The following is a 23,394-nucleotide window of genomic DNA, read 5'->3' as shown; positions in this document are numbered from 1 at the left end:
AAAAATCTTGACAACAATTCAGGTTTAAAAAAATGTCACAAATTGATTTGGCAGGGGAAAATATGGAAATAAATGCATTAATTGGGATAACCAGAAAGTGGCACTAATTGGACTTGATCAAATGGAGTTTGGAGAGGAAAAGGGAAAGTTAAGGATAATCTTCAGGATTCAGAGATAACAGTAATGCTCAAAGAATAACAAGTCTAGTGTGGATGAGCTAAACTGGAAGGAGTAAGAACAGAGTCAGAAGTCCCCTAGGATGCTTACAGCCACAGATTTTGTCTCCAGCCACTGGCAGCTAATGAGTAGAGGAAGAGGTAGTAATTGTCTAATGAGAAAAAAAGCTTCAGTCATCTCTACAACAGGATTTGAGAGAGAGCAAAATCCTGGGCTAGTTTGCAAAGTCTTCTGTGAATCACGAGGGATGACTGAGAAATGAGCAGGTGACAGCAATATGGAGAGACAGAGGCTGCACAGCAAAGCAGGATCAGCCCGAAGGAAGCAGGCACTCTGCTGGCACCAGCAGACTGAGAGGACATGTGGTGGAGAAGACATTACGCTTACAACATTATCCTTATTTAAGTAGTATTGTGTGGCCTGGGCAAATGTATTTATTTGCTAAGTTAAAAGTGGTACATTGAAAAAAGTAAAGATAACATATTTTAATTACAGTTGTAAATTAGTACAGTGTTAGAGAGTTTTTAAGAGTATATAGCTGTGTGCCCTAACAGCACAGACTTTTGGCAAGAACTTTATGATTGAAGTTGGCAGTGTTACTACAGGAACTGGACAGGTATCATACAACAGAAGGCAGCAGTGTTTTATTTGGAACCTCTTCATATGAGAGCAGTAGCCTATATTTTGACATAAATACCATTATTAAGTTAAAATTTCCATATTTAAAACCACAGATTGTATTTATCCTGAGACAAGGTGTACAAATTCTAAAACATGCCCCCCTTAAATCTGCTTTGGCAAGCCCAGCACCACTTTATACCCAGTTCCACATCTAAGCCACTTGCCCTGAAACTCTACTCAAGATTCACATAGTTCTTACTGTTACAAATGTTAACAAAAGCTTACCCAGGGAGAAGTGAGGTCCTTCATGGTTCTAGCCTGTAGATGCAACTCAGCAGGACCAATAGGAGCTCTGACTTCCCTAGAAACTCTAACAGACCCGGTAGCACACCTAAGATTGTGGGAAAGCTAAGCTAAACACCTGCTCACACACAATTACATCAACAGGAAGGTGACACAGAAAGACTATGATTTGCCTTTAGTTCCCCAAATTGTGCCTCTTGTGAGACACAGTATTTCATGTGTCCTTTAGGGAAAATTTCTGTAAAAGAAAGTGATCCAGCTGTGTTTTTTTAGGAATATATCACATTATACAGATGACTTTCATTAATTATGGTATTTAATGTTCTATAAAATGGCTGTGGACACTAAATTGGTGAATACTGAATAATGGCTCTTAGAAGAAATGTTGGATTAGGTTCCTGGGAACCTCTCTGGTCATGACACTTTTGTCAACAGCTTGTACCCCTTGCTTTATTTGTGTTTCTGTTTAAATAAAGAGACCTTATTTAAGATATACTGTTGATTTGTTAACACTAAATACAGTTAAAAACTAATCTCTGAATGTAGGTTATCTAACTAACCCTTGTATTTTCTCTCTCAGGCAGAAACAACCTTCTAACGCTTAGGTAGACCAAACAGCATTGACTGCATTTAGGTCCTTTACAATGGTAAAATATTAATCAAAAGCACTAGAATGCAAACGATGTGCTTCAACAGACTGCAAAAAGGACACTTACTGTATGAGATTTCAAACAGAAAGGCAAAGGATCATCCTATTCAACATCAATGGAAAAACTCTGCATGCCAATGACATCCACAAATGACAATAAAAGCACACAGATACTGATGCAGCCATAACATACATTTTATCCAAGGGCCAGCATTGTGGTGCAATGGGTTATGCTGCCACCTGCAATGCCAGCATCTGATATGGGCAGTAGTTTGAGTCCTGGCTGTTCCACATCCAATCCAGCTCCCTGGCATTATACCAGGGAAAGCAAGACAAGATGGTCCAAGTCCTTGGTCCCCTGCCACACATGTGGCAGGTCTGGATGGAGCTTTGCAATGCTGGCTTCCACTTGGTGGAGCTCAGGGCAACTGCAGCCATGTGGAGAGTGAACCAGTGGATGAAGAATCTTGCTCTCATTTTCTAACTCTACCTTTCAGGCAAATAAATAGAACAAATTTTATTCAGTAGGTAGATTTGCAAAAACAGAATACAGGTATAATGAGAATTGAATGTATCTGTCTTGCTCTCTTTCCTTTCCTTGTAGTCTCTCCCCTTTGGAAATGCATCCTCTCCCTTCTAAATAGCACCTTCACCCATGAATTTCAACTATATCTGTTGTCTAAGGGATGCAGATTGAAACACAAAGAAAGTCTTATTTAATATTAAGCATGCTTGCTGCTTAAAGAAAAAAATAATTTTTTTCTATTTGGGAACCATAAAACTGCTTTATTTCCATATATATTTTTTCCTCAGGACACAGTACAAGTGTCTGTTTCAATATTTCATAGACTTTAAAAAAACCAAATGATAGCTAAAAGAATACTTAATCTCAACTTTATAAATATGTAATGTACCTTAAAAGATGGGACAAAGGCAAACTCTTCACTAGGTTGACAATTAAAGCACTTTAATGAGGCCCTTGAAATACCTATCATTCATATTTTCAGGTGACTTACATGATATAGGAAATTATAACTCTTAGAAAAAAATTATCTAGTTTTCATTCAGATTCAGAGTTGATTGAAAAGAGTTTAAATGCTGGAAATGATATGGAATAAATGGAGAATTTCATTCAAAACAACCATAAATTTATTTAATACTTAAGAAAATATTGAGAAATAATGAGATTATCGAACACTATACATTGACTTTAAGGACTTTACTAGAAATGATAGAGGTGCAGCATCAGCACACAGTGTTAGGAGTGTAACATCAATGGAATCATATCAAACTCTCGATAATTATTTTTTGCATGATACCACTGGCATTTCAAATCTCTAGAGTGTAGGGCTGGCATTAACTGGTTTATACTTCAAAAATTTAGGGGAAGGGCATAAAAACAAAAATAAATTTAACCTACACTAAAAATTATACACAAAAGCTGAAATCATGGGAGAATTAGGAGAATTTTCAGAAGTAGAAAGACCTTTCCAAAAAACAAACAAACAAACAAACAAAAAAACGAAAAAGATCATAACTGAATTTAAAATGACTTAAAGCCAACAAAAATAAACTTAAAGCCAACAAAAATAAACTAAAACATGCAGGAAGCATTTTTTAAAAGAAGAGCAAATAATCTTTGATAAATATTTTATGAATGAAGTAGGAAAGATCATCGTAAGGGATCAGTGCTGTGCAAAAACAGCTTAACCTGCTGCTTGTTTGACACCGAAATCCCACAGCCGACTGCTAGTTTGAGCGCTGGCTACTCCTCTTCCGAGGAGGCCCAAGCACTGCATCTCTGCACCTACAAGGGAGATAAGGATGGAGTTTCTCCCTCTCAGTAAAAGATGGATTTCCAATGAAACTGTTAAATGTATCTCATCCTAATTTTCTACCAACTTTAGAATTCTGAATTGTGTTTTTATCAGATTCTAAGCAAAAAACCCAACTTAAATCCTTATCATATTATTTGCCCAAATGTTCAAAAATTTTGAACTTATCATTATTAGAGATCTGAATTCTTTAGATCATTTAACCTCTAGTTTAGTTTTCTCATTAAAAAAGAGGGAAACAATGTTTTCCTTGAAAGGCCAAATCCAAAATTCTTCAGTTTATTTGTCTTTGTTTTTATTTATATTTTAATAGCATATGTCTTCTAAATTTTTATTTTTATTTTTCATAATACAATTATTATTTTTCATAATACAATTCCATAAGCTCAGGAATTCCATATTTTCCCCTATGTTACACAACAGTATAGTCCTTTAGCAATAGACACAGGTCCATCATTCTGTTATTTAAGTGTATCATTATATTGTATAAACAATGGTAGAAAGTCCAGCATCTTGTTGTTTAATATTTTTAAGTTTCATTGGAAGTCCATCTTTAATTGGGAGTAGAGATGCATAATGCAATGCATCTTCACTTTTTGGCATGCTAGTGTATAATACAAGTTCAGTAACTAAATTTCTTAACAATTTAGCTAATTTCTGCAAACTACAATGTTACTTACCGACAGGATAATTCTCCATCCATAGCATCATGTTCATCTGTACTGGTATACGTCAATCTTCCTCCTACGACTGTCCCAACTAAGTATACCAGCCAGGCAAGACGTCCTGATACATAACAAGAAAGAAAAAAGTTTAGGAAGTAGTAAGAAAAGCAAAGTTACTTTCTCAGAAAATTTCAAAATTAGCTAAGTGATCTATTCTTAAAAACACTTTCTAAACTTTTGTAAACTGGGGTCTTAACAGAAAGTAGAATTGGGTTTTCAGCTTACTAAGATAGCATAACACTGAAAAAGGTACATACTTTAAAGCCATATCAAATCACATTTGAATTCCAATTCTACTACTATGATATGGGATGCTGAATAAGTTACTCACCTCTTTATATCTTAGGGATTTCATTTGCAAAATGGAGAAATTTCTATTTGTGATCAAAACTAATAAAATACTAAATGTAGTATCTAGTATCACAGCTGTTATTCAATCCGAAAACTTATGACTCAAGAATCAGTATTTTTCCTGTTAGTTAACATCATGATAGTATCATTCTGATCATTTTAAGTGTTGCTCTTACTTGGAACATAAATTTATATCCTCTGACTTTTTATGTATGTTTTTTAACAATACAATATTGTCACTGAGAAACCTATTAATCCTCTAGATTTATCAATCTAAGAATCAGATCCTCCCAAATTTGAGACTTTTATGATCAATTAACAAGGCATATCTCGCTAAAAACAAATGTTGTGCTTTTCTTACACAAATAAATATAATGAATCTCCGATATTGAAATCATTTTTTAAATAAGATATCTTTGCAAGTGAAACTAGTTGCTTCATCTTTTTAAAAATTTTTATTTTTCTTAAAAACTCAGATTAACAGAGAGAAGGAAAGACACTCCCCAGGTGGCCACAACAGCTGGAGCTGAACCAATCCGAAGCCAGGAGCTTCCTCCGGGTCTCCCACGCAGGTGCAGGGTCCCAAGGCTTTGGGCCGCCCTCTACTGCTTTCCTAGGCCATAAACAGGAAGCTGATGGAAAGTGGGGCTGCTGGGATACAAACCAGCCAGCATCCACATGGGACCCCGGAATGTGCAAGGTGAACACTTTAGCCACTAGGTTATTAGGCCAGGCCCAACCTAGCTGATTTTAATAAAGGTGCTGAATTGAATAGTCAGGGAGCTTGGCTATGCTTTTTCGAATACTTGAGAAAAACTAAATTAGACACACACACACATTCGGGACTAACACAACAGCCTTGTGACTAAATCCTCACCTTGTGTCTGCCAGGATCCCATAAGGGTGTCGGTTCATGTCCCAGCTGCTCCATTTCCCATCCAGCTCCCTACTTATGGCTTGGCAAGGCAGTAGAGGATGGCCCAAAGCCTTGGGACCCTGCACCTGTGTGCAAGACTAGGAGGAAAGTCCTAGCTCCTGGCTTCACACAGGCTCAGCTCTGGCTGTTATGGTCACTTGGGGAGTGACCAGCAGGTGGAAGATAACTTTCTTCCTGTATCTCCTTTTCTGTATATCTACCTTCCCAATTAAAGAAAAAATCTTAAAAGAAAAAGAACACATTCTTCCTATATTCCTATGGACAGCAGCAGTGATTATTATACAACAGGAAAACAACTCCCTCAGAACTTCTGGGATGAAAATCAGTCTATCAAGGGGACAAACTTCCTGGATGTTAGAAATGTTAACTGGCAAGTACGCACATAGCTGTTCTATCACAAACACAACAAAGAAAAATTAAAAGTCACCAATTTTTCATCTTTTTACACTGGAGATATGAAACAGACAATGCAGATTAGGAAGCACAAATTTAGTCAAGTGAATCATCATGAACAGACTCAAAGTTTCATGAAATGCATAATTAGTTTTTTTAAAAAAGGTACTAGAACAAACAGACCCACAATGGAAACTCAAGGAATTCAGAAAGTTGCCTTATGTACATAAACGTGTTTTATAGTCGATATGAAAGCCAACAATAATGTGGTCTTTCTATCTTATCATATTTTACACATTTTCAAGGTTCTGCCATGCCGCAGCATATGTAAATACTTCATGCTTTTGAACAGCTGAATGATATTCCAGTTTTTAGGGTTTGGGCTTTTTCAACTGTATTTTATTTTTCCATCTTTTTGGTGCTTATGATGCTGCTGTGAAAAAACATGTACCAATTTTGTATATGTATATATGTATACACACACACATATACATTAGGCATATCTGGCAGTAGGACTGTTACAGTAAATGTCACCTACACTTTGAACATTTTGGAGACTGAAAAATGTCTTTAGCAGCAGCTGCACAATGTTACATTTCCACCACTGATAGTTCAAAGGTCTGGTTCCTCCAAATCCTTGCAAACATCTGGTTTTCTATTTTCCTGGTCCATATGAAGTAGAATATCAGGGCATCTTTGACATGGATTTTTTAAGACATTATTTTCGTTTAAAAGGCAGAGTTGCAGAAACAAGAAGAGTCAGAGAAAGAAAGATCTCCCATCAGCTGGTTCGCTCCTTGATTGGTCACAACAGCCAGAGCTAGGCTGTTCTGAAGCCAGGAGCTAGGAACTTCTTCCAGGTCTCCACCCAATGGCGCAAGGATTAAAGCAACTGGACCATGCTCTGCTGTTTTCTCAGCCATCAGCACAAAGCTGAGTCTGAAGCAGAGCAGCCAGGACAGGAAGTGGCACCTATACAGTATGCCAGCTACATCATAGCACCAGCCATGAATGTATTTTCTTCCTGAGTATTTTTCCATGATATTAATATTTATGTAAGGTGTGAACAGAAATTCAACTTCATTTTTTCAAATGTGGCTATGTACCTGCCTCAAAACCATTTGTTGAAAATATTTTCATTCTTCTGTCATTGAATTGTCTGGACATCCTTTTAGAAAATCAACTGACTACAGAAATGAGGTTTACACCTGGAATGCTAATCCTACCTCATTCATCTATACAGCCATCTGTACTTGTACCCTGGCATTACACTACCTTGGCTGCTGTTGCTTTGCACTAAATTTTGAAGTCAAGTGTGAGTTCTGCAACTTCTTTCTTAGGATTATTCTGGCTGTTCTGGATCCTGTCAATTTCCACAGAAATTTTAAGATAAGCTTGTTGATTTTGGACAAAGAAGCCAGCTATGACTTTGACAAGCCCTGTACCTAATGTATTGAATTTAGAAATGAATTTGGACAGTAATGTCATCTTAACAATATTAAGTCTTCTAATCCACGATCACAGATTTCTATTTATTTAGACCTTAAGTTTTTTCAACACTGTTTTACACTGACAGTGTATAAGGTTTACATGTCTTCTTAAAATATATACCAGAGTATTTCTGATGCTATTGTAAGTGGACGTGCCTTGTTCGCTATACTTTCAATTGTTCTTTGTTAATATATATACACACCAATGTTTTTGTTAATTGCTCTGGTAGCGCACAAGTCTGTCAGTCTGCTTTTTTATTAGTTTTATTAATTGTTTTGTATCTCACATCCTGTTTGACTAGTTTCAATCTAATTTATGCTATGCACACACATTTAACTCTTCTCTGGCTCTGATATAAGTTATAAAGCCTTGATTTTTAAAAGCCAAATCCTCACCATTTTTTTGTCTGTACTCCCACAGTTTAATATTAAGTCCCCTCTCTATGTTACATCTCCTACTGAAGGTATAACATAATTTTTTTTGTTTTTACACTACACATTTTCTATTAAAATTATGAAGGTTTCTGATATTTTATAATCCCATCTATTCTGTTTCCTAATATGGGATGGTTCCCTAGTCATCACTTAAGACCTGATGCCAGCAGAGACTGATCATGTCCTGGGATCACTTCTAGATCAAAGCTTTGCATCTCGATTCCCAAAGCACCTACTGCAAAATTAAGTATATATGACACAAGAAGGGAATACCGGCAGACCAGCTGAATTTAAAGTAAATAACCTTATTTTGAAGGCTTACCATCCATGTAAAGATAGAACATTTACACAGCAGCTCTTGTTAAATCAGCTTACTTGAACACAGAGATTAAACCATGGTTTAATGTTCAAGTTTTATTAACTTGCTACAAAATGGAAGTAGAGGGTCCAGTGCAGCAACCTAGTGGCTGAAGCCCTCACCTTGCATATGCTGGGATCCCGTGTAACCTTTTGCGTCCCTCCTGGCTCCCTGCTTGTGGCTTTGGGAGGCAGTGGAGGATGGCCTTTGGGACCCTGCGCCAATGTGAGAGACCTGAAAGCTCCTGGCTTCAGATTAGTTCACCTCTGTCCATTGTGGCCTCTTAGGGAGTGAACTAACAGATGGAAGATCTTTCTCTCTGTCTCTGCTTCTCTCTGTGAATTTGACTCCAATAGAACTAAATAGATCTTTTAAAAAAGAAAAACGGAAGTGGAGAACCTGGCACAGTAGCCTGGTGGCTGCAGTTCTTGTCTCGCATATGCCAGGATCCCACAAGAGCACCAGTTCGTGTCCCCGCTGCTCTCCTTCCCTTCCAGGGAGGAGACTGAGGAAGGCCCAAGGCCCTGGGACTCTGCACCTGCGTGGGAGACCCTCCAGACACCTGGCTTCAAATTGGCTTGACTCCAGCTGTTACAGCCTCTTGGCAGATGAACCAGCACATGGAAGACATTTCTCCTTGTAAATCTGACTTTCCAGTGAAAATAAATAAATCTTTAAAAAAAAATGGAAGTGGAGTGGGCTGCAGCATTCCAATTAAGATGTTGACTGGGGCCTGGTGGTGTGGCCTAGCAGCTAAAGTCCTCGCCTTGAACACACCGGGATCCCATATAGGTGCCGGTTCTAATCCCGGCAGCTCCACTTCCCATCCAGCTCCCTGCTTGTGGCCTGGGAGGGCAGTTGAGGATGGCCCAAAGCTTTGGGACCCTGCACCCGTGTGGGAGACCTGCAAGAAGTTCCTGGCTCCTGGCTTTGAATCGGCACAGCATCGGCCATTGTGCTCACTTAGGGAGTGAATCATTGGACAGAAGATGTTCCTCTCTGTCTCTCCTCTCTGTATATCTGACTTTGTAATGAAAATAAAAATAAATCTTAAAAAAAAAAAAAAGATGTTGCCTGCATTCTATGTTGCAGTACCTGAGTACAAGTTCTAGCTTTGCTCCTAATTCCAGGTCAAGTTCCACCTTTTCTAATCCAGCATCCTGCTAATGTGCACTCTGGAAAGCAGCAGGTAACAGCTCAAATAGTTGGATCCTTGTCCACACACATGGGAGGCTTTAACTGAGTTCCCGACTGCTGGCTTTGGCTCCTGGCTCTGACTCGGCTTGGCCTCAGGCTGGTTTAGGCATCTGGGAAGTGAATCAGCAAACAGGAGACCTTTGTTTTTGTGTCTCTCTTTTAACTTAGCCAAACCAAGAACACAGCCCAGGCTCAAATCTTGCCTGGAGTAGTTATTACACCAGTTATTTAATCTCTTGGTTTTAACTTCTTTGTTTTGAAATACAAGGATAATAATTTCATTATAGAATTGTGATAAGCATTAATAGACATTGTGCATGTAAAGTACTCATAATTATGTCTAAGTGCTGTAGGTGCTCAGTAATTTTTGGCTGTTCTAATTAACATCAAATAGCTGCTCCATTTTTAACGGTAGTTTTGCATCATATGTACAAAATACACAAGATACAGCAATACATAGCGCTTTTATGTTCATTTTGTACCTTACTTCAGAGCTGCTCAACAAAAATAAGTCACACAGTATTTAAGAATTGTTTTAAGTTCTTTCCTCTCTACCAAAGAGGCCTGTGACAATAAAAGATAGTCATGATTAGCCATATATCCTTTCAAAATATTATGCTTAAAACAAATAAGCAAGAACCTATCTAAACCAAGGGGAAAATTCTAAGACATTCAGAACCTGTGTTGAATGCCTGTTAGTTATCATGTCCTGTGAGAGGGACACAACTAAATATATGTTATATGTGAGGCTAGTGGGAAGGAAGAGAAATACTCCATGCCCCAAGACAGGAATTTACTGTGTAATACCATCTAATAAAAAGTTTAAAGATATGATTCATATCATATGAATTTCTTCAACTTAAAAAGTTTTATTATTCATTTTATCATGTGACCTTGAAATTAAGCTGTGAGTATAAAAAATGCTACACAAAGGGTCTGGCGCAAAGACTCAGTGGCTAAATCATCCTCTTGCATGAGCCAGGTCCCCATCTGAGTGCCAGTTTATGTTCTGGCTGCTCCACTTCCCATCCGGCTCCCTGCTTGTGGCCTGGGAAAGCAGTCGAGTACGGCCTTGGGACCCTGCACCCTTATGGGAGTCCCGGAAGAAGCTCCTGGTTCCTGGCTTCTGGTTTCAGATTTGCTCAGGTCCAGCCATTGTGCCCACTTGGGGAATGAACCAATGGATGGAAAATCTCTCTTATCTGTCTCTCCTTTTCTCTGTAAATCTGCCTTTCCAATAATAAACAAAAACATATTTTTTAAAATGCTACACAAAGATAGTGTATATTAACTGTAAGCATTTTTCTCAAATTATAGAAAATTCTGAATACAAATCTATTTACAAAAGCAACCGAGTATATACTGAAAATTTCCTTGCTTTATAAAGCAATGATTTTTTCTATTTACGAGAAACAGAAAATCAGCTATTTCTTAACTTTTATAACCTTACGTTCTAAGGGGCACAGTGGATTAGGTTGCTGCTTATGATACCTGTATGCCATGTGGGCAACAGTTTAAGTCCCAGTTGCTCCACTTCCAATCCAGCTCCCTGCTAATGTACCTGAGAAAGTAGTTAAAGAATGCCAAAGTGCGTGGGCCCCTACAGCCCGTATGCAAGACCTGGATGAAGTTCCTGGCTCTGTGTTTAATCTGGCTCATTCCCAACTGTTGTGGGCATTCGTGCATGAACCAGAAAACAGAAGACCTCTCTCTAACCCTCTCTTTCAGTCACTCTGCCTTTTAAATTAAATGGATGAACAAATTAGTATATCTTTTTTTATAAAGTTGCATATGGACTCTCACATGTAACTTTTTAAAAAGGAGAACACATGTAACCAGAAGGTACACTAGTAGTTGCCAGCAGCAAGGAGAACATGATGGAGAGAAGGTCAAAGCACACAAATTTACATTTACACAGTATGGATCAATCTACAGATCAAACATGCAGCGTAAGGCCCACAGTTAACACTATTGTATATACTAAAAGTTAACTAGGAAAGTAGACTTTGGATGCTCTTAGCATACATAGAAAAAGAAAGACACACCTAGGTAGTCATGCAAGGGGATGGGCAGGATAACCTGACTATAATATTCATTTTGCTATATATAGGAAAACATTATTTCATACATCTTAAACATTAACAAACAAAAAAAAGAAGCTATTTTGGTAATAGAATTACCACCACGATATTTAAAGACATGTAACTCCGTAAGTCTAAACTGCATTTACAAAAAAATTTGATACATGTTACAAATCTATATATTTTTGCAAAATGTCATTTCATAATAAGACTAAGTTTCCATTCCAGTTTTCCAGTTTTCTATTTAATCTGATATATTCAGGGCACTGGTTTTAGCAGCTGTTCAAGTACAGAACATTTTTTCCTTAACAAAATAATTATTGCTGTAATAATCTGTAATTATGGTTTATAACTGCAATAATCCCAAAGAAATCAGTCATTACCATAGATCACAAGTAATCGTTAACTACTGTTAATGACCTATTTCTTAGGGATTATTGTTTTCGTAAACCATGACCATATCAACACAAATAAGGAACAGCAAGACAATATAATACAAATGAGATCATAATAATAAACTTATTTTGTAACATTAAAAGCCATTAAGCATCCAAATTAAAGTACACATAACAAGAGCATATAATTTTCTTTGTACAACACTAACTGAAGTGTTTAATCTGCACAAAAGAAATTGAATCCTACTATACACAGCATACAGACTACAGCCATGTCGGGCATTTTTTGTAATATAAAACCATCATTTTTTGAGAGCACATGCTTTTCAATGGCACACAAATTCATTACTACTGACTTTCTGGCTGGAAGAATGAAACCAAGGATTACTAAAATTTTTCTATGTGTCAGCCACTATACAGGAGATTTTGATACACTCTTTTATAATAAAAACATGGTTTATCTAAGTACTGGAAACTCAGTTTACATTATTATTATTAATCAAGAATCAGATCTTACTTATGTTATCAATACTTATTTTATTCACCAAATTATTACATTTAATAAATCCTAATCACATAACAACATCAATAGGTTAATCCAACATTTTTTTGAAAGAAAGCTGGTTTTGGCTCAACTGAATCTTTTTATGTTTTAATCTAATATTTCATATGCTGACACATTAAATATATGTAATAAAGCAAACATCTCTCGGTTTTAAGTATTTTGTAGGCTTCTTACTAAGCATCTTTTTACTGAAATCTATTTGAATTTCCTAATTTACTGATCTTAGAAAATACTTCAAAAAATTTTATCGTTTAAAAACTTCCTGTCACCATAATTGTTTCACCACTGTTACTAGCACTATTTGTGAATTCATCTAATGAGTACATCAATTTTATGAGTCTTTTATAAAGATTTTACTTCCCTTTTTCAAAAACTTCTACTGAATCTGCTTTTCATTTGAGGAGGTAGGATTCAAATTCAAGCATTTTAACATGGGATGAAAATATTTCAACAAGCATCTTAACTGCTAGGCTAAACATCTGGCCCCACAATTATATTACTATACAATTCCAATGTGTTCAGGGTCTTTGATGGGCGGAGTCTAATTCAAGTAAAAAAAATTTTTTTTAGTGTTTTTTCATTGGTGACTTACTTCATTGCTTAGATGCTTTAATGTTTTCTTTTGGTCTGTCTGTTATGAATACTTTCTTGATTGATGTTAGTCTTCAGAATTCCTAAGGTTTTCATTTCCTTCTGCTGGAAGCCATTGGTTCTACCTACTTGGAACCACTCTTTCTTTCAAGGGTTCTTTCCATATAATGCAAAAAATCTCAGGTTCAGCACACCTATCTTGCAGCTGGCCAAAGGCTGTTTTTTAATCAATTTTATCACTAATATTGAGAATTTGCCTGTGAGGCCAATGTGCCCTTTACTTGTACTTGCTACGATCAGCCACACTCTAATAAAAATTCATTTTTTTGACTTGGAGAGTGGTTGTGGTTAAGAGGAGAGGAATACAGAAATGAAAAATAAAGGAACAGAGGAGTTCAGAAAGACCTAAAAAAATTCACATACTTACTGTAATCTCAGCACTGCATTAAAAATGCATTCAAAATATAACTATTTTACAGTTGAAAGGCCTTTCAGAACATCAAGTTGACCACACTGAAATGAAAGCTATTACCACTTCTTTTAAAGAAATACACACGGATTGTCTTTGTTATAAACTAAAGAAGAAAATATGGTCTTACAAATAGATGGCTAAACACGATCTAAATTGCAACAAAATTCAATTTAATGTTTACACACAGAGTACAAATCCAAATCAGGAAAGCTATAAGGCTGTTGCAATGTCATTAGCAAAATAAAAACACACCAGAAGCTGAAGGAGCAACTTATCCTTCTTTAAAAACACACAACTGAAGGGACAAGTGGGGAATGAAATGCAGCTTATACTTCACTCGGCAAGCTGTTCACCTCAGCATGCTGCACCTGTCTAGAAGAAGAATCCTAATTGTGCAAAAGAAATACTCAACTCAAAAATTAGGTGAGGCTGAAATTTTCAGAGATTTATGTACAGAAATAATTCAAGAAACAAAGCTTCTCTAACGGGCAAAGGAGAAAGATGAAGACATGATCAATGTAAGAAGTCCAATAGGAAAACTCTGCTTAAAGCTGACGCCAAGAGTTTCACCCTCAGTGAAAATATAAACTGAGAAAACAGACAATCTGCCCCAGATATTGAATGACAAAAAGAAACTCTGGCTTCAATGCTAAAAGGAAAGGATTAAAACCCGGCAAGTTGGCATTTGACCAAGCAATTAACAAACCACTTGGGACATCCTAAACCTCTATCTGAGTTCTCCACTTCAGTCCCAGCTTTACTCCTAGCTCCAGCTTCCTGCCAGCACTCACTACATAATGGCTCAGGCTTGAGTCCCTGCCACCCGTGTGGGTAATCTGGATCGTGGTTCCTAGCTCCCATATTATGGCTGGCCCGCTCCCTGCTGCTGTGGGCATTTAGGGGAATGAAACAGCAGATGGAATATCTGTGAGGAGTGATTCGAACATCCCATCTAGGACCCGGCACCATTTTCTGCTTCCCCTTTTCCCCCAGCTCACGAAATTCGTGCCATTCTGGTTTCCCACCAATGAGATGAAACCCAGAGGCATCTTAGCTGAGAACCTCACCCACTGTTCTCTTACAACCCATCCCCAAAATCCCCGACTACCTACAAATCATCTGTGATAATCTAAGTCACCAGTCCCGGGGACCACCCACAGACCCTCCCAATCAATTCCCCACATCCCCTACACCTTCCAGGCACACCCGATTGTATAAAGTGAGCCTCCACATATGCCCCCTTTCCCTTTTTCCCAGTTCTCCACCAGGCACCCTGTCCCCTGCATCTTGCATCCTTGCCTCTGTCCTGGCAGTCCTCCATCCTTCCACTGTGGCAGGAGACAGTTCCTTGCCTGTGCTTCCCACCTCTGCTCCCCCTCCCATTCCTATCCCACTGGAATAAACAACCTCCTAAGTAACTTGCTATGTCTGGGACTTTAGATTGCAGTAAATTAATCATGAATAGATTAATTGTGGCTGCAGGAAATAGTTGCACATAAGAACTTTAATTGTGTTTAAAGCCTAACAGTATCTATCTGGCTGTTTACTTCTCAAGTAAAATAAAAAATTTTTAAATGCAAACAAAAAAGAAAATGAAAAAGGCATCAACTTCAAACACTGCATTTTTAAAAACAATGAAATAATAGGAATAAATTTATTTTAATACATTTTAATACGGAATAAATATCTTCAAAGACTCAAAGGATCAGATTTGAACACAGAAGAAACACATGATTTGAATGGCCCTTTATGATTAAAGAAACTTAAATTTGTCACCACTTGAGAAGCTAGGATCTCATAACAGAAAACCAATTTGAGCCCCATCTGCTCTACTTCTGACCCAGCTTCCTGCCTGTGGAAGATGGTCTTAGTACTTGGGCCCTTGCCACCCATGTGGGCGACCAGGATGGAGTTCATATACTCTGATTCTAGTTTTTCCCAGACTTGGAGAAAAGCTTGAACCATTTGGGGGAAAACTGAACATAAAAGTTACACCTATCTGTATCTAAAAATCAATATATTTATTATAAATATTCCTTAAAATAACTTCAAAACATTTATTCACCAAAATTAACCCAAATTGTATTATAGAACTAAAAAACAATACCTGAAAATATTAAACATAAGGAATACATTGTGGCTGCTATTGGTTATTCAGAGCATGTTACTTAACTTCATAATGTCACAAATTTTTGTATAATTCTCTCTGTTATTGATTTTGTTTTATGGCTTTCCATTTAAGGGGATATAGTAACTGTGTAGTAGAGACTCTCACATACAGATGTGAAGATACAATGCAGTGTGCATGTCTACTTCCAAGTCAAAGATGGAGTTCCAATGAAACTGTTGAATGTGTCTTGACAATCGGATGCTAGACTCTCTGCCATTGCCCATGCCTACAATGTCAGGATACACTTAAATAGCAGAATGATGGCTTATGATTGATTGTGAAGGACTCTACTATTGAAATGACATGGAAGAAATTAGTTGTGGGTGGAGATCTGGAGAAGGTGGGGAGGGAAATTCCAGAAGCTTTGGAACTGTACCACAAAATAATAAAATAAATTTAAAAAAATTTTTTAAATAGAAATCAATGTGAGGAAAAGGAGCAAACGAAAGGAAAAGTTCATATTCAAAAAAGTGGAAGAACAAGTTATTTTTAGGTAAATGTGAACAATGCTTAACCTCACTGATGTGAAAGATACAAAATGTCAGATTATAAAAAGAAACTACTATCAAACAACTGCTAATACTGTCCTTTGAAGGTTACATAGATAAATCTCATAAATTATTGCCGGACAATAAACTGACATGTTCCTTAAAGAAAACAAGTTGGCAATATTTATAAAACTGCAAATATGTTAACCCTTCTACCCAACAATTCTATTACTAAATATTGTTATTCTAAACTTTTGCATGCACATTAAATGACATATATACAATATTAACATGCATAACAAAACTTGTAATAGACGACTATAAACAACTCAGTGTCTATCAACAGAGAAAGAACTAGAGGAATAGACTGATACTACAAGGGTGTGATTATGGATGTCCTCTTGTACCCATGCAAAAATTTAATTCTCAAAGTCATATGTTAACAGGATTAAGAGGACAGAAACTTAATCTGACCATGGTGTTTACAAGTTGGCCTCTGGGAAGTGATTCAGATTAAATAAGGTTAATGAGATAAGACTCCGTGATGTGATCCTGGCAGCTTTATAAGAACAAGGAGAGACTACACAGACATACACAGTCCAGTTTCTCCTTGTGTGATGCCCTGCACTGTTAACAAGAAGACCATCACTGGATAATACACCTAAACAACTTTGCGCTTTTAGTACTATGAGCAAAAACAACCTGCTTTTCCTTACAAAGTAACCTGCCTCAGGTACTCTGTTATAGTGCCAAAAAGTTGACTAACACAGTCACATCCCAAAACTCAAATACTGTGCTTTTATAAGAAACAACAATTATCCACATACTGATTTGGAAAATGGCTACATTTTTAAGCTAAAAAAGAAAAATAAGAACAATGAACATGGGACTAGGGCCCGGCGCGGTGGCGCAAGTGGTTAGGGTCCTCGCCTTGCATGCCTGGGATCCCATATGGGCGCCGGTTCTAATCCCGGCAGCCCCGCTTCCCTTCCAGCTCCCTGCCTGTGGCCCGGGAAAGCAGCAGAGGACGGCCCAGGGCTTTGGGACCCTGCACCCGCGTGGGAGACCCGGAAGAGGCTCCTGGCTTTGGATCGGCATAGCATCGACCATTGCGCTCACTTGGGGAGTGAATCATCGGATGGAAGATCTTCCTCTCTGTCTCTCCTCTCTGTATATCCGCCTTTCCAATGAGAAAATAATAAAAATAAATCTTTAAAAAAAAAAAAAAGAACAATGAACGTGATATACCACATTCATGAAAACAAGGGGAAATAACAATCTATACATTTGTAATGTTTGCATATACAGACAGAGATAGAAAGATAAAACCAGTAAGAATCCAAGTGCTCTGTGGGCCACAGCCATGACTTTTGTGATCCTGGAAGCTCCCATGTGTCCTGTGTCCCCCAAAGCATGCCAGGCGGATGGGATAAGCCTCAGAAAGGAAGACCCTGGTTGTCAGCAGGATCCTGTGACCAGTTTGCTTTTTCTGCCAGGTGTTGTACATACATATGGGGACTTTTAATGTTGTGATGTATTGGAAACTTGTCCACTGTATTTGAGAAATCTGTTTCATGTGAAAAGCCTTGATAAAAGGACATTTTTATAAATCTACATCATTTTTATAAACCAAAAAGAAAATAAGAACAAACAAAAAAAAATGAATTAAAAGCTAAGTTTATTAGGTGGCTCAGTTAGCTAATTCTCCCCCTTACAAGTGCCAGAGTTTCATAGGGGTGCTGGTTCATGTCCCAGCTACTTCACTTCCCATCCAGCTCCCTGTGTACGGCTTGTGAAAGCAGTGGAAGATCGTTTGGAGCCTTGGAGTTCCACACCCATGTGGAAGGCCATGAGGCGGCTCCAGGCTTCTGGCTTCAGACTGGCTCAGCTCTAGCCACTGCAACCCTATGGGGAGTGAGTCAGAGGACTGAAGATCTTTCTGTCTTCCTTTCTCTCTCTAAATCTGCCTTTGCAATAAAAATAAATAAACCTCTAAAATTTTTTTTGAAATTGACAACTTTTTGTATAACATATACTTCCTTGAACTTTCTAGGAAGTGCATATTGTACAAACTTTCTGAAACACTCTCATATAAATATTCTTTTGTATATATTTAGTAACTTAAAAATATCAACGAAAGAAGAAATCAATAGAAGAAACTAGTACATAGAAGTTAGTTCTCCCCTAGTTCGCTTACAAATAATGAAATTTCAATGAAAGAAACAATATTAAATGCACAGAATGTTAACTACTGCTCCTGACTTAGCAGTATTATGCAATGAAAATAAGCGAAAAGTAATCTATGGAAACATACTGTAACAGTGAAGAGTAAATTTTTAAAACATTTTTAGAATGAAGATGGAAAATCACTGGAAATAACACAACAGAAAAGAAACAATTAGGAAAAAGTTTCTGAGAGTATAATTAGGCTGTCTTTGATATTAACAATTAAATTGAGCTCCAATCTCATAAAACATCTCATTTAAAATTTTAATATATATGCATACACATGAATACTTATTTATAAACTCTATGTCCTTAAAAAGATTTAAAGAGACTCACAGAAATATTTCCTCTTTCAACAGAGAATGAAAGAACATAATGAAGAAACTGATGAATGAAGAATTTACAAAATAAAGTCATAGTGAAAGCTGATTCATAAAAGCACATTCATTCTGAGACCTTATATATTTTAAATTGCTGAAATTTGGTTACCAGCCTATAAGCAGTTCAGCTGCTAGCAAAGCAGCAACTATGATTAGGTGAGGCATAGTTATGCTAGTCAGCCTTTCTTGATGGTGATTCTAGAAAGAAATGTTTTTCTATGAATCTTACAAAGAACAAAAAGTCGACTGTCGACTGTCAAGCTGCCAAATATCGAGAAATTTAATACAATTAATAGTTTATTAGAGGAGCAGCAATGGGCAGGAAAGAGACACAAAAATATGCAGTAAATATATTAAAGTGATTAATGATGCTACTTAATATTCAACATAATACATTCTAATCAGAAAATTGACTGACCTTCTTGAACTGCCATGTCTACAGTTAGCCCAGAAGCTGAATGTAGAAGTTTTTGGTAATTCTGTGCATTCTGGTCAAATAACTGTACTAGAAGAGCGCATGTCTTCTCATATTCACATCTGCTGACAGTGCACAGCTGCTCCAACTGCTGAAACACAGTAGCGCTATCATCCAGCGGGTCATCTAAATGATCTCTGCAAAAATGCAAGAGCAAGGACTGCAGACTACTTCAGAATGTAATCTATTTCTGTAATCATTACAAATAAACTTGGTGTTAAATTTAAGTCCTATAATGTTTAAAAGTTAAAAAGACAAATAGATTGAATTAAGAACTAAAACTATCTCCTCTGTCCAAAACTCAGCCACTGCTGAATTACATGTGGCCACAGGGGATCCAGTGCTGCCAGATAACACTCATTTTTCAAAAGAAGTCAAAATTTTGAACATTGTGGTTTTCCTCATTCTGAAACAATGGCAATTCATTTAGTTTAACTATAAAACTAAGGACTTGTTGTAAGATGGCTGAATGAGGAAAACACATGTTGATTTTAATCATAGGAAGGTACCAGAAGAACAGGGGAGGACAGAGGAGAGAGGTTTGCAGTGAAAATCCCACAGAGGAGGAACTGTGGAGCAGCAGGGACAGTGCAACCACACAGCAGCGAGCAAGCCACTCCCAGCGCCACCTGTAGCTGGTGCCAGTGGGATGCCATCTCCGCAGAGATGGAACCTGTATCAAGTACTGCCACTGGTGATATTGCCTGAGGGAGAACTTCTTGGTCCCTGCTGACTTTGAACCAAGCCTGAATTGCTCGCAGGGACCGGGGTGCTCAGCTAACATCATAAAAAGAGGATACACTGCTTTCCTCCAACTCTTCACCAAGTTGCCCAGCAACAGCAGGAAGGAAGCGAACATCATCTTGTTAAGGGACAGAAGTTTATGTTCACATAGAAATCTCTACAGGAATGGTTTTAATATTCTTATTAAATGCCAAAAATGGAAAAGCAAATATCCATCAGTAGATACGTGGATAAACAGAGCGTGACATATCCATAAAATGAAGTACTACTTAGCAATAAAGAGGAATGGCAGAGCATGGAGTATCCCAAGTAAATTTGAGCAGCAAAAGAAGCCAGACTATAAGGATAAATATTTAGCAATTTCATTTAGACTACATTCTAGAAAAAGTAAACACTAAAAGGAAACAAAATACATCAATCATTTCCAGAGCTGAGATTGGTGAGAGGGCTGCTTAAAAGAGATCTAACAGAATTCTTGAAGATGAAAAAATAAGTGTAAATCTCAACTGAAGTGGTAATTGTTTTGTATGCACTTGTCAAAACACATAAATATAGGCTACACTGTAACGGTTAAATTTTAAAATTATATATATTATCAATCCTTAAAGAGTCGATGATGTCAAAGATGAGAATACCATGGAAACATTTAATTTCTTAATACCTCACAACTATGGCCACGGATTCCAAGCGAGATGTAATAAAGGCCTTGGTGATCTCTGGTGCATAGGTGTCTAGCAAGTGAGGTTCAGTTGATTTCACAAAAGGAACTGAAGCCACCATTCGCTGCCACAGTGTTAATAAATAATAAACACTGTTCGGAGCAAATTCCCAGTGCTGCAAAGAAATAAAGAAAACTTTATTTTAAATGTCATTATAACTTCCTAGAGTAAGAATTATGAAACAAAATTACTAACATATTTTTAAATTACTTTAACATTATTCTGATTATGTAACTAATAAACATTTAATATAGGAAATTTCATAAATGCAAAAACTAAAAATATCTCCCCTTCTTCCACCAGTGATGATAATGACTAAAATGTTACATTTCCTTTTATCCACTCAATGAGTTCTTTCCAAAGTTGACATTATGTGGAAAACGGTTTTATAACTTCATTCCCTAATTTACAAAAGAATTTGCCAGAATCCAATCTGTAAAAATACTCTCTCATTCCTTCACATAGATTTTACTACAGTTTCTCAAGCCACTCTTCAGCTATTAAATACTAAAGTAGCTTTTCAACTTTCATCATTATGAATGCTGTAATGAACACTGCTAGCACTCAAATTAACAGATGTTAAAAACACACTCTCACCAACTCTAACCAAGGAAGTGTTTTAAAACTGCTTATGTTTAACATTAATTATATATTTTTACTTACCTGCAAGCTAGTAATGGTAAAATTAGCAATCAATCTGATAACTTCAGGATAGTCTTTCACCATGACTAATTCTCCCAGCTGATAATTTGTCTTTAACCGAGCCAAAAATCGACAAAATTCATGATAATTACCAGGATCAGACAAACCCTAAGTGATTGGATAAAATGAAAAGCTTTTACAAGCATTTTAAGACAAACCAATCTATTGATTATTAAGTCTATAAAATCCCAAAGTATTTCATTAAGTCTCCCAGTTTTCATGTGTGCTTGTGATTCTTTATGACAACTAGATAAATCACAATGTACAAAAACAAAAACAAAAAACCCTCCACCATCCGTGCATATATGTGGCATGCATACATGTGCACATCATGGCTTAAAGAGAAGTCAGCAAAGAACTTAAAAACATTTAATATAAAACCATGAATAAACACTACTCTGGAAATCCTGGGCAAGAGCAGCACTAACTAGACATAAGATAATAAACGGTGTGGACATGCACACTAATTACAAACTCCTTCCACTTCAACACACAGTTACGGACTACTCACATACACTGTGCCTGCAAGTAGTCCCTGGCCCTAGGTGGACAGTCTTTCAAACTAATTTCCTCAACATAAGGAACAAAAATCGACAAAAAAATATTGGCAAAAGCTACAAGATATATAAGCAACTTTTGGAGGAAGACTAAACAGAAAGACCAAGAAAAGTCTTCTGTCAACTACTTGAAAACAGGACACATACGCTACCCTCTCCACAGTTTGAGATCTTTGCAATATGTATTGGCAGCTGCCATGAAACACGATTCAAAAACTGTTAAGTCCCTAGCAGATTCACTTTTAGGAACTCCATGAACTATCACAAAATAGTGTCTAATTATCAAGGATAAATTATAAAAACACATTTTATAATTACCATTTTTAACACATGCTTGTGATTCTATTTTAACTTTCAGGGCCATGTATATGTTGAAATCCATAAATGTTATAAACCATATCCAAAAACAGCAAAACAAGAACCACATAATAGTTTCAATAGATGCAGAAAAAGCTTTCGACAAAATCCAACACCTCTTCATGCTAAAAACTCTAGCCAAAGTAGGCATAGATGGGAAAATCCACAACATAATCAAAGCAATTTATGAAAAACCCAACGCCAGTATCATACTGAATGGAGAAAAGCTAGAACCCTTCCCACTGAGATCTGGAACAAGACAAGGGTGCCCGCTATCACCACTGCTATTCAACATAGTCCTAGAGGTACTTGCAGAGGCCATAAGACAAGAAAAAGAAATCAAAGGCATACGTATAGGAAACGAAGAAGTCAAGCTTTCACTATATGCAGATGACATAATCCTATACATAGAAAAACCAGGAGACTCAATACAGAAACTGCTAGAACTTATACGAGAGTTTGGCAGAGTGGCGGGGTACAAAATTAACGAACGAAAATCAACAGCCATAGTGTACGCAAATAACACCAAGATGGAAGAAGATCTAACCAACAGGATACCATTCAAAATAGCAGAGAGAAGTATGAAGTATTTGGGAATAAATCTAACCAAAAGCGTAGGAGACCTATTCGAAGAAAACTACAAACTATTTAAAAAGGAAATTGAACAAAACCTCAAAAGATGGAATAACATCCCGTGCTCCTGGATAGGCAAAATCAATATCATTAAAATGTCTATACTACCACAAGCAATATACATTTTCAATGCAATTCCAATCAAATTGCCCAAAACATTCTTCACGGAACTGGATACAATGATTCAAAAGTTCATCTGGAAGCACAAAAAACCACGAATAGCTAGAACCATCCTGAAAAATAAGAAGTCAGCAGGGGGAATCACAATCCCGGACCTCTGGACATACTATAGAGCAGTGGTTATCAAAACAGCCTGGTACTGGCACAAAGACAGAAAGGAAGATCAATGGAATAGAATAGAAGCACCA

At 37.1% G+C, this 23,394-nt stretch overlaps 1 protein-coding gene across 2 annotated transcripts in view; it reads right to left on the bottom strand.

The window, feature by feature from the left end:
* Window positions 1–23,394, bottom strand: part of RANBP17 (RAN binding protein 17) — a 266,615-nt gene that overhangs the window by 207,473 nt on the left and 35,748 nt on the right. For both annotated transcript variants that reach the window (XM_040976743.1, XM_040976736.1), the window contains exons 10-13: window positions 21,441–21,587; window positions 20,720–20,892; window positions 19,258–19,451; window positions 4,266–4,371 (exon numbers count right to left, since the gene is read on the bottom strand). In XM_040976743.1, coding sequence (XP_040832677.1) covers window positions 4,266–4,371; window positions 19,258–19,451; window positions 20,720–20,892; window positions 21,441–21,587 — 620 coding nt within the window. The remainder of the gene's footprint in view (window positions 1–4,265; window positions 4,372–19,257; window positions 19,452–20,719; window positions 20,893–21,440; window positions 21,588–23,394) is intronic.

This window comes from Ochotona curzoniae, unplaced genomic scaffold, assembly GCF_017591425.1.
Source record: "Ochotona curzoniae isolate NIBS_2020 unplaced genomic scaffold, NIBS_Ocur_1.0 contig_1, whole genome shotgun sequence".
Lineage (NCBI taxonomy): Eukaryota > Metazoa > Chordata > Mammalia > Lagomorpha > Ochotonidae > Ochotona > Ochotona curzoniae.
The sequence above is the reverse complement of the archived record's forward strand: the minus strand, read 5'-3'. Positions and strand labels throughout refer to the sequence as shown.